The 13,577-nt window shown below is 34.3% G+C and overlaps 1 protein-coding gene across 2 annotated transcripts; it reads left to right on the top strand.

Moving 5' to 3' along the window:
* Nucleotides 1-431: 431 nt before the first annotated feature.
* On the top strand, nt 432-7,707 carry LOC149876019 (uncharacterized). 2 transcript variants are annotated; one of them, XM_090075865.1, is made up of 5 exons: nt 432-507; nt 3,748-6,567; nt 6,801-6,866; nt 7,126-7,182; nt 7,340-7,707. In XM_090075865.1, the coding sequence occupies exons 2-5, from the start codon at nt 3,777-3,779 to the stop codon at nt 7,657-7,659; spliced, it is 3,234 nt and encodes a 1,077-aa protein (XP_089931991.1). In that variant the 5' UTR covers nt 432-507; nt 3,748-3,776; the 3' UTR covers nt 7,660-7,707. The 2 variants fall into 2 exon arrangements, with proteins under 2 accessions (XP_089931991.1, XP_089931993.1); XM_090075867.1 differs by having other exon boundaries at nt 454-1,329; nt 2,360-6,567.
* The last annotated feature ends 5,870 nt before the right edge of the window (nt 7,708-13,577 follow it).

Here is a 13,577-nt window from a genome sequence, read left to right as displayed (position 1 = left end):
CGGTGCAGTTCATTTAAAAAACTTAGTTTTCAACTTTTAAACGTTTTAGACTTCTCGTTTAAGGCAGTCGAAAGAAATGAGTCGACTCACTCTCTCTCTCCCTATTCGGTTTTGTTTTTGTTTATTTGTTTTTGTTTTTTCTTCGTTTGCCTTCGTTTGCCTTTGTTTGCTTTTGGAAAAGTTGTCGCCATGCGAGACTTAGTTTTTTTTTTTTTTTGCTCAAATTGAGCACAAGTGAGTTTCTAGTCTTGAAAGTGTGCAAAGTGTGGGCCAATCTGGTGGCTGGAGTGATGACACGTGAATGCTGGAAATTCCAGACTTTGAGCGGATTCAGCGTACATAGAAAGAAAATGTAGCATTCACGTGGGTCTCTCCTAAGCGTGCCATTGGTCGGTCTGCTGTCCTTAAGTACCCCCCTCCCCCCCCTCAACGTCACGTTTGCTCAACTTTCTCGGTCTTTGGCGCCCAGAGAAAGCTTGAGGAAGGATAAAAAATGGCGAGGTTTCGGTACTGCGTTTTCTGTTTTTCTTATTTGTTTTTGTTTGTTTGCTTGTTTGTTTGTTTGTTTGTTAATTTTTTTAATTTTTTTTTTTTTTTGTTTGTTTCGTTCGTTTGTTTGTTTGTTTGTTTCGTTTGCTTCGTTTGTTTTGTGATGTTTTGTTTTCCCTTCTTGATGGCACAAAACAGAAGCAAACAAGACTTTCGGTTATATTCGGTTATATTCGGTTCAATAAAAGTTTGTTGGTTTCTGCACAACAACAACAACAACCACAACAACAAAAGTCCCTCTGTCCCTCAAAAGCAGTTTCTCCTCTGTCCTAAAGAAGAGCCTCTTTGTAATCGATCTTGTCTGAATGCAGCTCTCCTTTTGCCTACAGGTTTTTATTCCAACCCTTTTGTTGTTGTTAGTGCCATGTTGTTGTTATTGTTATACTCTGTAAAAGCAGTTGTTGCTGTTGTACTTGTTTGTTGTTTCTAAAGACACTGTTGTTGCTGCTGTTAGCGCTGTTAGTAATCACCCACTTGGCTTGTATTTTTGTTTCTTGTTTTTGTTTTTTGTTTTATTTATAAACACTCTCTGAGTAAGTGATGCTGTTGCTGTTGTTGTTGTTACAGTTGCAATGAGTGTTTGTTAATGTTCCCCCACTTGGCTTGTACTTTTGTTTTCTGTTTTGTTTTTTTTTTGTTTTTGTTTTTTTTTTCTCAACACTCTCTGAGTAAGTGATGCTGTTGCTGTAGTCGTTGTTATAGTTGCAATGAGTGTTTGTTAATGTTCACCAACTTGGCTTGTTTATAATCTATTTTATTTTATCAACACTCTCTGAGTCAGTGATGGTGTTGCTGTTGCTGTTGTCGTTATTATGCTTGCAATGGGAGTTGTTACTGTTCACCCACTTTGCTTGTTTTGTTTTTATTTCTTTATTTTATCAACACCCTTTGAGCCAGTGATGCTGTTGCTGTTGTTGTTGTTATAGTTGCAATGAGTGTTGTTAATGTTCACCCACTTTGCTTGTGTTTTTGTTTTTGTTTATCAACACCCTTTGTGTCAGTGATGCTGTTGCTGTTGTTCTTATTACAGTTGCAATGAGTGTTTGTTAATGTTCACCAACTTGGCTTGTTTATAATCTATTTTGTTTTATCAACACTCTCTGAGTCAGTGATGCTGATGCTGTTGTTGTTATTGTGCTTGCAATAAGTGTTGTTAATGTTCACCCACTTTGCTTGTTTTGTTTGTGCTTTTGTTTTTGTTTATCAACACCCTTTGAGTCACTGATGCTGTTGCTGTTGGTGTTATTATAGTTGCAATGAGTGTTAATGTTCACCCACTTTGCTTGCTTTATTTGTTTGTTGCTTTTTTTTTTATCAACACCCTGCGAGTTAGTGATGCTGTTGCTGCTTTTGTCATTTTACTTGTATTTATAGTTGTTACTGTTCAGCCACTTTGCTTGTTTTTTAATCTGTTTTATTTTATCACCACTCTCTGAGTCAGTGATGATGTTGCTGATGCTGTTGTTGTTATTTTACTTGCAATGATAGCTGTTACTGTTCAGCCACTTTGCTTGTTTTGTTTGTTTGTTTGTTTGTTTTTTTTATCAATATCCTCTGAGTAAGTGATGCTGTTGCTGTTGTTGTTGTTATAGTTGCAATGAGTGTTTGTTAATGTTCCCCCCCTTGGCTTGTACTTCTGTTTTCTGTTTTGTTTTGTTTTTGTTTTTTTTGTTGTTTTTTTTCTCAACACTCTCTGAGTAAGTGATGCTGTTGCTGTAGTCGTTGTTATAGTTGCAATGAGTGTTTGTTAATGTTCACAAACTTGGCTTGTTTATAATCTATTTTGTTTTATCAACACTCTCTGAGTCAGTGATGCTGATGCTGTTGTTGTTATTATGCTTGCAATAAGTGTTGTTAATGTTCACCCACTCTGCTTGTTTTGTTTGTGCCTTTGTTTTTGTTTATCAACACCCTTTGAGTCACTGATGCTGTTGCTGTTGGTGTTATTATAGTTGCAATGAGTGTTAATGTTCACCCACTTTGCTTGCTTTATTTGTTTGTTGCTTTTTTTTTTATCAACACCCTGCGAGTTAGTGATGCTGTTGCTGCTTTTGTCATTTTACTTGTATTTATAGTTGTTACTGTTTAGCCACTTTGCTTGTTTTTTAATCTGTTTTATTTTATCACCACTCTCTGAGTCAGTGATGATGTTGCTGATGCTGTTGTTGTTATTTTACTTGCAATGATAGCTGTTACTGTTCAGCCACTTTGCTTGTTTTTTTTTTGTTTTTGTTTTGTTTGTTTGTTTGTTTGTTTTTTTATATATCCTCTGAGTTAGTGATGCTGTTGTTGTTATTATGCTTTCAATGAGAGCTGTTACTGTTCACCCACTTTGTTTGTTTATAATCTGTTTTATTTTATCAACACTCTCTGAGTCAGTGATGCTGATGCTGATGCTGTTGTTGTTATTATGCTTGCAGTGAGAGTTGTTACTGTTCACCCACTTTGCTTGCTTATTGTCTATTTTATTTTGTCAACACTCTCTGAGTCAGTGATGCTGATGCTGATGCTGTTGTTGTTATTATGCTTGCAATGAGAGTTGTTACTGTTCACCCAATTTGCTTGTTTTGTTTTTTTATTTGTTTTTTTGTTTGTTTTTGTTTTGCTTGTTTTTTTTTATCAATACCCTCTGAGTCAGTGATGCTGTTGCTGTTGTTGTTGTTGTTGTTATAGTTGCAATGAGTGTTTGTTAATGTTCCCCCACTTGGCTTGTACTTTTGTTTTCTTTTTTGTTATGTCAACACTCTCTGAGTCAGTGATGCTGATGCTGTTGTTATTATGCTTGCAATGAGAGTTGTTACTGTTGTAGTTATGTCTGTCATTTGTCCTTGTTAGCAAGTTCTATTTGCCCTCTCTTGCCTTTTTTCAACACAGTTTCTTTCTTTGAGTCATATGGTTGCGAGATCCTCTCAAACTCCATCTCTTTATTTATTTGTTTCTTTTTTTTTTTTTTTTTTCTCATTCTCCTTCTCATAATAGCAATCACTGCTGCCACCATGCATGTAATGCTAGTTGCTCTCATTCTTTTTCATTTGCTAGTGGAAACTTTGTTTCTTCTTGTTGCTCTCTTTTCTTTCTTTTTTCTCTTTTGCAGAGGATTCGAAAAAACACAGCTCTTCCCTGCAGTTGTAAACATTCCAGGATTCCAGGATGCAGGCAGAAGAAAAACACTCTCACTAACTGTCTTCTTTTTTTTAGCATAAACCGTTGCAAACAAACACCTGAACATGTCTTCTTCACAAGAAAACAACACTGTTGTTGCCCCTTCTCCGAACTCTAAAGCGAAAAAAAAGAAAAGAAGGCAGTCACAAGAACAGAGAGACTTAAAGCTCAAAAACAAAGTCAGGGCCGCATTAGTTGCAGCGTGTGGCTCCGTAAACAGGGTTGTACCTTTCTATGGTACCAAGAAGAGGTACGCTGTTAGCTGTCCGATGCCTTTGTGCAAACATTCCTCCACAAGCATTAAAAGACACTTGACTAAAAAAGATCATTCTTGGACTTTGGATGAAGCTTCCATCTTTTACTCTGCAATGGTCAGGAAGTTTCAGCATGCTCGTCTCGAACGCAAGTCCGGCTGTCCAAAACCTTACCCCTGTTTGCAATGTTGGAAGTATTACGACCGACTGGACATACACTTGAAAGAGACTCATTTCTACGATTCCAAGACGATCAAACAAAAGATTGCAGAGGCAAAGCGATACGACAACGACAAGCTCTATGTCCCTCAATTTATTCGACCTGCCTTCTTTGGTATTAAGCCAGTAGCTGAACAAGCGTCTGCATCAGGCTCTGCATCCTCTGCTCCTGGGCCTTCCTCCTCTTTTTCTTCTCCGGTTCTTTCCTCTGATCCTCTTTTAAGCTTGCCCTCATCAGTTGCTGGTTCGTCCGAGGCTCCTTCTGCAAACCACTGCACCTCTGTAGAAAACAAAGAGCTGAACACCGAATCCGTCCTAGACTCTGATTTTAATTCCTTAAAGCACTTGGTTTCCAACTCCTCCGTCTTGACAGAAGATAAGAGACTCTTGTTTCAGCTGGACAAAGATGCTTTTCACTTTTATTACCAGTCAGCAGATGAGCTCTTCAGAGATTTTGAAAAGTGGCTTGTGGTAGCCAACAACAACACTTTGTCACAAGCAAAGATCTACAAAAATGCAGTTGTTGAAATATTGACATGTTGTGACAGCACGCTGACGCTGCACCCGAACGCTCTCACCAATTCCAACGTTTTGGAGGATAGATACTTTTCCATGCACTTTAAAAACATTCAGCTCAATTCCAAGCTGAGTGAACTTGACCAAACAAAAGCCATGTCTTGTCACACGTTGTACAACCGCCTTGTCTACCTTTGTCTCCTGTTTCGTTTCAGTGAAGCCAGGAATGTCTATTTCGGACTTTCTCATGAGGCCATCCGACGTTTGCGCTGCAAGGTGGAGGAGTTACAAAAAGTGCTGAGGCCCTTTCGTTCTTTGAGGAGGAGCCTTGTGAAAAGCAAAAAATGCATCAACATCATCAATGTCAGTTTGCTGAACGAATATGGCAAGTCTGCATACGTAAGACAGTTAGTGGAATCGATTAGAAAGCCGTCTCTTACACCGACTAGAGACAATGCTGTGTCTCTACGAAACCATCTTCTGCTCTCTGTCACTGTAATTAACAGTTTAAGAAAATCTAACATTGCTCTTTTAAACATTAGAGACTACATGGCTGCTGAGAAGAGTGAGTGTGGATATTGCATTGTGCAAGAGCGCTACAAAACAGCATACAAGTACGGAGCCAAAAACATTCTAGTGCCGAACGACTTGAAAGTGTTGATCGATATTTATTTGCTGAGATACAGAGACCTTCTTGTCAACGACTCTCACTACATGGCTGCAGACACCAAGACTGTTTTGGAGTTGAGCGACTGCTACAGGCCCCTTTTTCCATCGATGAGACCCAACAAAGACGAATGTGTGACACTCGGTGCAACTAGAGTGCCTGTTTACCAGATGGGTTCCTCTGCTATCTCCTCTTGCCTGACGTCCTGCTTCAGAAAAAGCCAAGTAAACATTCCCATGAAGCGTCTTACTCCCACTTGCATTCGCGGTTCGATAGCCACTTACTTTGCCAACAACAGCAAAGAAGATCGCGAGCGGTTTGCTACACTCTACATGAAGCACAGCAGGAACACAATGGATAGCTTTTATGTGTCCCAGTGGAACGCTGCAGAGGAGTTGCGCTTTGCCCTGGGCATCGGACAGTCCTTCGGAGTCATAGAGTCTTTGACTGTTGAAAAGTCTGAGAGACCACCAAAGAAGGAGAAGGATGTGATGGACTGGCTCCAAACTAATGCAGAGGAGTACGGTTTTCATGAGGTTGAGGACATCTTTGAGGAAGATTTAGACTCCGGTTCTGACTCTGAAGAATGTGCTGCTACTTTCAGCTGTACCACAGTGGTTCCGTTTTCTCCAGCTGTAGAAAACAATGTTCCTTTAGAGGATAGCAACGACCATGCCGTAGATTTCTTGTGTGAACCTACCTCAACTCCTGTTTCGTCTGTTCCATCTGAACAAACAATCGCTGGTCCAGTTCTTGAACTATCCCCTGCTCTTGCACAACTAGTTCCTAACGAACAAGCTGTTTGTATGGATGTAGATCAGACTCTAGCTGTTCCTGTTGGCACAGCTTGTTCTCCTCTTGCATTAACATTATTTCCTGATGAACCGGATTTTATTGAACACCATGCAAAACTTTCTCCAGTTTACTTTAATGAGCAAGTGGTTGCCAAACCTGTTTCTGCTTCTCCTTCTCAGCAAGTCGCTTTCTGTCCTTCAAAAGAGGTCTTTTCTGTTCCTCTGACTCCTAGCCTTGTTGCTTTTCAGCAAACATTGGCCAAACCCAGTTTGTTTCTTTCATCTGATCCAGTTTCAGCTGTTCCTGTCCAACAGGCTGGTACTGTTCTTGCAAAGCAGCTCTCACCTTATGCTGTTCAATCTGTTGGTAGCCTATTTAGCCAAAGTCTTGCCTCTACATCCAGAGGTAAATTCTTTTTGATTTTTGATTTTTGATTTTTATGCAAATCTCAACACGCTTTCAAAAAATGAAAATGCCCAAATCAACTCCTTGCTCTATTGTTATTGTTAGAGCTGTAAAAAAAACAAAACAAAACAAAAAAACAACACAGAAGTGTGTATGTATTTGTTGCAGGACTAATTCTGTGATTGCTTAAATGTTTATACAAGTGAATGATACTAAAACTGATTATGTTTTAGAAGTAAAAGATCCAAGAAGAAAAAAAATCAAGTTGGAAATGCCATCTTTCACTCAAGAACTCATCGGTAATGTAAAACCTAATTTATACAAAGATATATAAACACAAACCTCTTCTTGCACAATTTCAGATGGTTAACTGTTAACAAAAACTAGCCATCATTGCTAAGTGCACTTTTAGAAAGTTGTGTCTACCCGATTTCTAATGATGAAGTTAGAAACATCACCGTTAGAAATCATGCACAGCTTGTTATCATCTCTAACACTTAGAAACTGTTGATGGTTTTTATGAATTAGAAAAATGAACATGGTTTTATTTTATTTCAGGATCAACTCAGCCAAGAACAAAGGAAAACAAAGCAGAAGTTAGCCAATGCCATTTAGGTAATCTTTCAAAAACCAGTTATTGCTATCAGTGCAAACAATAAGGTCAACAAAAAAAAATAAATAAAAAAACAGAATAAATCTTGTCTTACTTCAGAACCAAATGAATATTTGATTTAATCACTTTGTGTTATGACTTGAGTTTGTAAAATTTTAGATGAAATAGTTGAAGAGCTGAATGCTTGCCCTGGCCACAACGAATGGTTCAACACCAGAAGTTTTCCACGATGTGCAGCTTTGGTGTTGGCATACATCTTGCAAGACGTGTTTACAGATGTAAGCTCAAGTTGCTCGTACAAAGATTACCTTGGCATCTTGGCAAATCATAGCAGTGACAAGCTCATTCATGTCTTGCAAAAGTACTCCTACCAAAGCCATATTAAAGACAAAATTAAAAACATGAAGCTAAAAATTCAAAAAGAGGGTAGTTTAGAAAAGTTTGTTCAATATGGCAATATCGTGAAACCATTTATGTAGTTTAGATAAGTTTGTTCAGTTTGGCAATAAAGATGGGCCTTTTGTGTAGTTTGTTTTATCTATGCTTTTGCAAATATTTTTATCTGTTTCGCTAAAGACATAATAAACAAGAAGTTCTGTTAAACTGTTCTCACATTTCTTATTTAAAGATAGTTCAAACTTTTTTTTATCTTTAAAAAAAAAAAAAAGAAGTCGTTTTGTTATTCTGTGAAAACTTTTAATAGAGTTGCATTTAGAATTACTTCTGATGTTTTTAAGAGTTTGTTAAAAAGCAAAATAATATTTCCTGTGATGTTAAACTGCATAAGTGAAATTTAAAAAAGGAAAACTGCTCCAACCATTTTTCGGAAAAAGAAATCAAAAAGTTCCTTATTTTAAAAGATCTAGACATCCATTTCTTCTTCAGCAAAATAGCGAGGCTTTTTTATGAACTCTTACTCTCTATTTTTTCATATCTTTACACAAAGGATTTTATTTAGTTCAATGTAAACATACATAGAAGTATATTATGTTTTTTTTTTTTTTTTTGTTTTTATGCAGTCTAACTTTTGTTTCACTTCTATTTTATTTTACGTTTATCTTGTATTTTATCATGCCTTATTGGTTTTTGCGTTTTGTGATGTCAAGCTGCGTAAGCTAAACTTAAAAGGGGAAAACTACGCTAACTTTTCTTTGAAAAAATATTCAAGAAGTACCTTAAACGAAAGAGAAAGCACACGAATCTTGCCATCCAATTCTTCTTCTGCAAAGTAGCGAGGCTTTTTATGTACTTTTGCTCTCTAATTTATCTCTATTTACGCAAAGGGTTTTATTTCAATGTAAACACGTATAAAAGAATACTTTGTTAAAAATAATGTTAAAGGAGTTGCGTAAAAAAAAACGTCTGAATAAAGTTTCTTTACAAAAAAAACAACTAAGAAACAAGCGCGCCTAAGAAAAACCAGATCGCGATTCACTAAGTCAAAAAACGAAAGAAACAAAGTTTAAAAGGTCTTTCTAGACAACAAATTCTATTTTTGGCAATGCAGTTTTTGTATTTATGCAACCTAACTTTTGTTTGACTTCTATTTTATTTTACGTTTACCTTGTATTTTATCTTGCCTTTTTGTGTTTTGTGATGTCAAGCTACATAATCTAAACTTAAAAGAAGGAAACTAGGCTAACTTTTCTAGTAGAATATTATGTTGTTGGTTTTGTATGCAGCCTAACTTTAGTTTCATCTATATTTTATTTTGCGTTTATCTTATATTTTATCTTGTCTTTTTGAGTTTTGTATTTTGTGATGTCAAGCTACATAATTTAAACTTAAAAGAAGAAAACTAGGCTAACTTTTCTTTGAAAAATTGTTCAAAAACTACCTTACACCGATAGAGATAGCTCACGAATTTAAAAAGTTGCATCTATTCATCTTCTTCTTCAGCAAAGTAAAGCTTTTTATGCACTTTTACTCTCTAACTTACCTATATTTGCGTAAAGGATTTTATTTAATTCAATTTAAACATAACTAGTAGAATATTATGTTGTTGGTTTTGTATGCAGCCTAACTTTAGTTTCATCTATATTTTATTTTGCGTTTATCTTATATTTTATCTTGTCTTTTTGAGTTTTATATTTTGTGATGTCAAGCTACATAAGCTAAACTTTAAAGAGGAAATTTACGCTAACCTGTCTTTGAAAAACTATTCAAAAACTACCTTTAACAAAGTAGCGAGGCTTTTTATGCGCTTTTACTCTCTAACATACCTATTTTTGCGCAAAGGATTTTATTTAATTCAATTTAAACATGCCTAGTAGATTATTATGTTGTTGGTTTTTTATGCAGCCTAACTTTAGCTACATCTATTTTTCATTTTACGTTTGTCTTATATTTTATTTTATCTTTTTGTGTTCTGTGATGTCAAGCTACATAAGCTAATGTTAAAAGAGGAAAGCTGCGCTAACCTTTCTTTGAAAAACTATTCGAAATCTATTTTTGAGATAATCTAGATTTAAAAGAGGAACACTACGCTAATTTTGCTTTGAAAAAACTCTCGAAAACTAACTTATTCGATAGAGATAGCACACAAATTTAAAAAATTGTATCTACTCATCCACTTCTTCTACAGCAAAGTACTGAGGCTTTTTATGCACTTTTATTCTCTAACATACCTATATTTGCGCAAAGGATTTTATTTAACTCAATGTAAACATACATAGAAGAGTATTGTTACCCGTTTGTTTTATGCAGCCTAACTTTAGTTTCATCTATACATTATATTGCGTTTACCTTATATTTTATCTTGCCTTTGTTAGTTTTGTGTTTTGTTATGTCAAGCTTCATAATCTAATCTTAAAAGGGGAAAACTGCGCTAACTTTTCTTTGAAAAAGTACTCAAAAAGGACCTAAATCGATATAGATAGCTCACAATTTTAAAAAGTTGCATATAGTCATCTTCTTCTTCAGCAAAGTATCGAGGCTTTTTATGGATTTTTACTCTAACTTTCCTATATTTGCGCAAAGGACATTATTTAATTCAACTTAAACATGCCTAGTAGATTATTATGTTGTTGGTTTTTTATGCAGTCTAAACTTTGTTACATCTATATTTTACGATTAACTTATATTTTATCTTGCCTTTTTGAGCTTTGTGTTCTGTGATGTCAAGCTACATAGTCTAAACATAAAAGAGGAAAACTACGCTAAACTTGCTTTGAAAAACTATTCAAAAACTACCTTTAACAAAGTAGCGAGGCTTTTCATGCACTTTTACTCTCTAACATACCTACATTTGCGCAAAGGATTTTATTTAATTCAATTTAAACATGCCTAGTAGATTATTATGTTGTTGGTTTTTTATGCAGCCTAACTTTAGTTTCATCTATATTATGTTTTAGGTTTATCATATATTTTATCTTTTCTTTTTGAGTTTTGAGTTTTGTGATGCCAAGCAACTTAAGCTAAACTTAAAAGTGGAATGCTACGCTAACCTTTCTTTGAAAATCTATTCATAAACTACCCTAGACAAAAGCTAGATTTAAAAGAGGAAAACTACACTATTTTTACTTTGAAAAAACTTTCGAAAACTACCTTAATCGATAGAGATAGCACACGATTTTAAAAAATTGCATATAGTCATCCACTACTTCTGCAGCAAAGTAGCGAGGCTCTTTATGCACTTTTTCTCACTAGTTTGCTTATATTTACGCAAAGGAATTCATTTAATTCAATCCAAACATATATAGAAGATTATTATGTTACGATTTTTTTTTTCTTTTATGCAGCCTAACATTTATTTCACCTACATTTTATTTTACGATTAACTTTTATATTACCTTTCCTTTTAGTGTTTTGTGTTTTGTGATGTCAAGCTACATAAGCCAAACTTTAAAGAGGAAAACTACGCTAAGCTTTCTTTGAAAAACTATTCAAAAACTACCTTAAACAAAGTAGCGAGGCTTTTTATGCACTTTTACTCTCTAACATACCTACATTTGTGCATAGGGTTTTATTAGATTCTAGTAGGTTATTACGTTGTTGTTTTTTTATGCAGTCTAACTTTAGCTTCATCTATATTTTATTTTACGTTTATCTTATATTTTATTTTGTCTTTTTGAATTTTGTGTTTTGTGATGTCAAGCTACATAAGCTAAACTTAAAAGAGGAAAGCTACGCTAACCTTTCTTTGAAAAGCTGTTCAAAAACTACCTTAGACATAATCTAGATTTAAAAGAGAAAGACTACGCTATTTTTGCTTTGAAAAATCTTTCGAAAACTACCTTAATCGATAGAGATAGCACAGGATTTTAAAAAGTTGTATCTAGTCATCCACTTCTTTCACAGCAAAGTAGCGAGGCTTTCTATGCGCTTTTACTCTCTAACATACCTATTTTTGCGCAAAGGATTTTATTTAATTCAATTTAAACATGCCTAGTAGATTATTATGTTGTTGGTTTTTTATGCTGCCTAACTTTAGCTACATCTATTTTTCATTTTACGTTTGTCTTATATTTTATTTTATCTTTTTGTGTTCTGTGATGTCAAGCTACATAAGCTAATGTTAAAAGAGGAAAGCTGCGCTAACCTTTCTTTGAAAAACTATTCGAAATCTATTTTTGAGATAATCTAGATTTAAAAGAGGAACACTACGCTAATTTTGCTTTGAAAAAACTCTCGAAAACTACCTTATTCAATAGAGATAGCACACAAATTTAAAAAATTGTATCTACTCATCCACTTCTTCTTTTTATGGATTTTTACTCTCTTATTTACCCAAATTTGCGCAAAGGACTTTACTTAATTCAACTTAAACATGTCTAGTAGATTATTAAGTTGTTTGTTTTTTATGCAGCCTAACTTTAGTTTCATTTATATTTTATTTTACGTTTATCTGATACTTTATCTTGTCTTTTTGTGTGTTGTTTTGTCAAGCTACATAAGCTAAACTTAAAAGTGGAAAAGTACGCTAACCTTTCTTTGAAAATCTATTCAAAAACTGCCTTAGACATAAGCTAGATTTAAAAGAGGAAGACTACGCTATTTATGCTTTTAAAAAACTTTCGAAAAATACCTTAATCCATTGAGGTAGTGCACGAATTTACAGTCATCCACTTCTTCTATAGCAAAGTAGCGAGGCTTTTTATGCACTTTTGCGTTCTAATTTATCTCTGTTTACGCATATGGTTTTTGTTTATTTCTATGTAATGATATACAAAAGAGTATTTTGTTAAAGATTATGCTGCAGGAGCTGCGTAAAAAAACTCTGGCGACCTTTCCTTAAGAAAAAAGCAACTGAAAGACATGTGCGCCTTAGAAAATTCAAATCGCGATTCACCAAATTAAAAGACGAAAAGAACGAACTTTAAAAGCTCTCACTAGACATTTGTGTTTATGATAGGCAATGCAGTTTTTGATTTTATGCAGCCTAACATTTGTTTCATCTATATCTTATTTTACGTTTATCTTATACTTTATCTTGCCTTTTTGAGTTTAGTATTTTGTGATGTCATGCTAAATAAACTATACTTTGCTAATTTTTATTTGAAAAAATATTCAAAAACTACCTGAATTATAAGCTAGATCTAAAGGAGGAAAACTACGCTAACTTTTCTTTAAAAAAAATATTTAAAAACTACCTTAAACATAAGCTATATCCAAAAGAGGAAAACTATGCTAACTTTTCTTTAAAAAAATATTTAAAAACTACCTTAAACATAAGCTAGATCTAAAAGAGGAAAACTACGCTAACTTTTCTTTGAAAAAATACTCAAAAACTACCTTAAACATAAGCTAGATCTAAAAGAGGAAAACTACGCTAACTTTTCTTTGAAAAAATACTCAAAAACTACCTTAAACATAAGCTAGATCTAAAAGAGGAAAACTACGCTAACAATTCTTTGAAAAAATATTCGAAAACTACCTTTAAACATGATTTAGATTTAATAGATGAAAACTACGCTAACATTTCTTTGAAAAAACATTCAAAAACTACCTTTAAACATGATTTAAATTTAATAGATGAAAACTACGCTAACATTTCTTTGAAAAAACATTCAAAAACTACCTTTAAACATGATTTAAATTTAAAAAAGGAAAACTACGCTAACATTTCTTTGAAAAAATATTCAAAAAGTACCTTAATCGAAAGAGATAGCACACGAAATTAAAAAGTTGCATTTAGTCATCCGTTTCTTCTTCATCAAAGTAGCGAGGCGTTTATGCACTTTTTATTCTCTAAGTTATCTCTACTTACGCAAATGGCTTTTGTTTATTTCAATGTAAAACTTTTCAAAAGAGTATTTTGTTAAAGATTATGCTGCAGGGGCTGTGTAAGAAAACTCTGGTGACCTTTCTTTAAGAAAAAGCAACTAAAGTAGATGTGCGCCTAAGAAAATCCAAATTGCGATTCACTAAATTAAAAGACATATACAACAAACTTTAA

The sequence above is a fragment of the Hydra viridissima genome, unplaced genomic scaffold (genome assembly GCF_058129835.1).
Source record: "Hydra viridissima isolate aposymbiotic clone 2 unplaced genomic scaffold, HvirCarnegie_v1 scaffold_57, whole genome shotgun sequence".
NCBI classification, from domain to species: domain Eukaryota; kingdom Metazoa; phylum Cnidaria; class Hydrozoa; order Anthoathecata; family Hydridae; genus Hydra; species Hydra viridissima.
The sequence above is the reverse complement of the archived record's forward strand: the minus strand, read 5'-3'. Positions and strand labels throughout refer to the sequence as shown.

Bases quoted from the DNA above. Each gene is read 5' to 3' on its own strand.
- LOC149876019 (XM_090075865.1), top strand. From the start codon at position 3,777: ATGTCTTCTTCACAAGAAAACAACACTGTTGTTGCCCCTTCTCCGAAC. The intron at 6,568-6,800 runs GTAAATTCTTTT...ATTATGTTTTAG, and splicing joins TCTTGCCTCTACATCCAGAG to AAGTAAAAGATCCAAGAAGA. The intron at 6,867-7,125 runs GTAATGTAAAAC...ATTTTATTTCAG, and splicing joins TTTCACTCAAGAACTCATCG to GATCAACTCAGCCAAGAACA.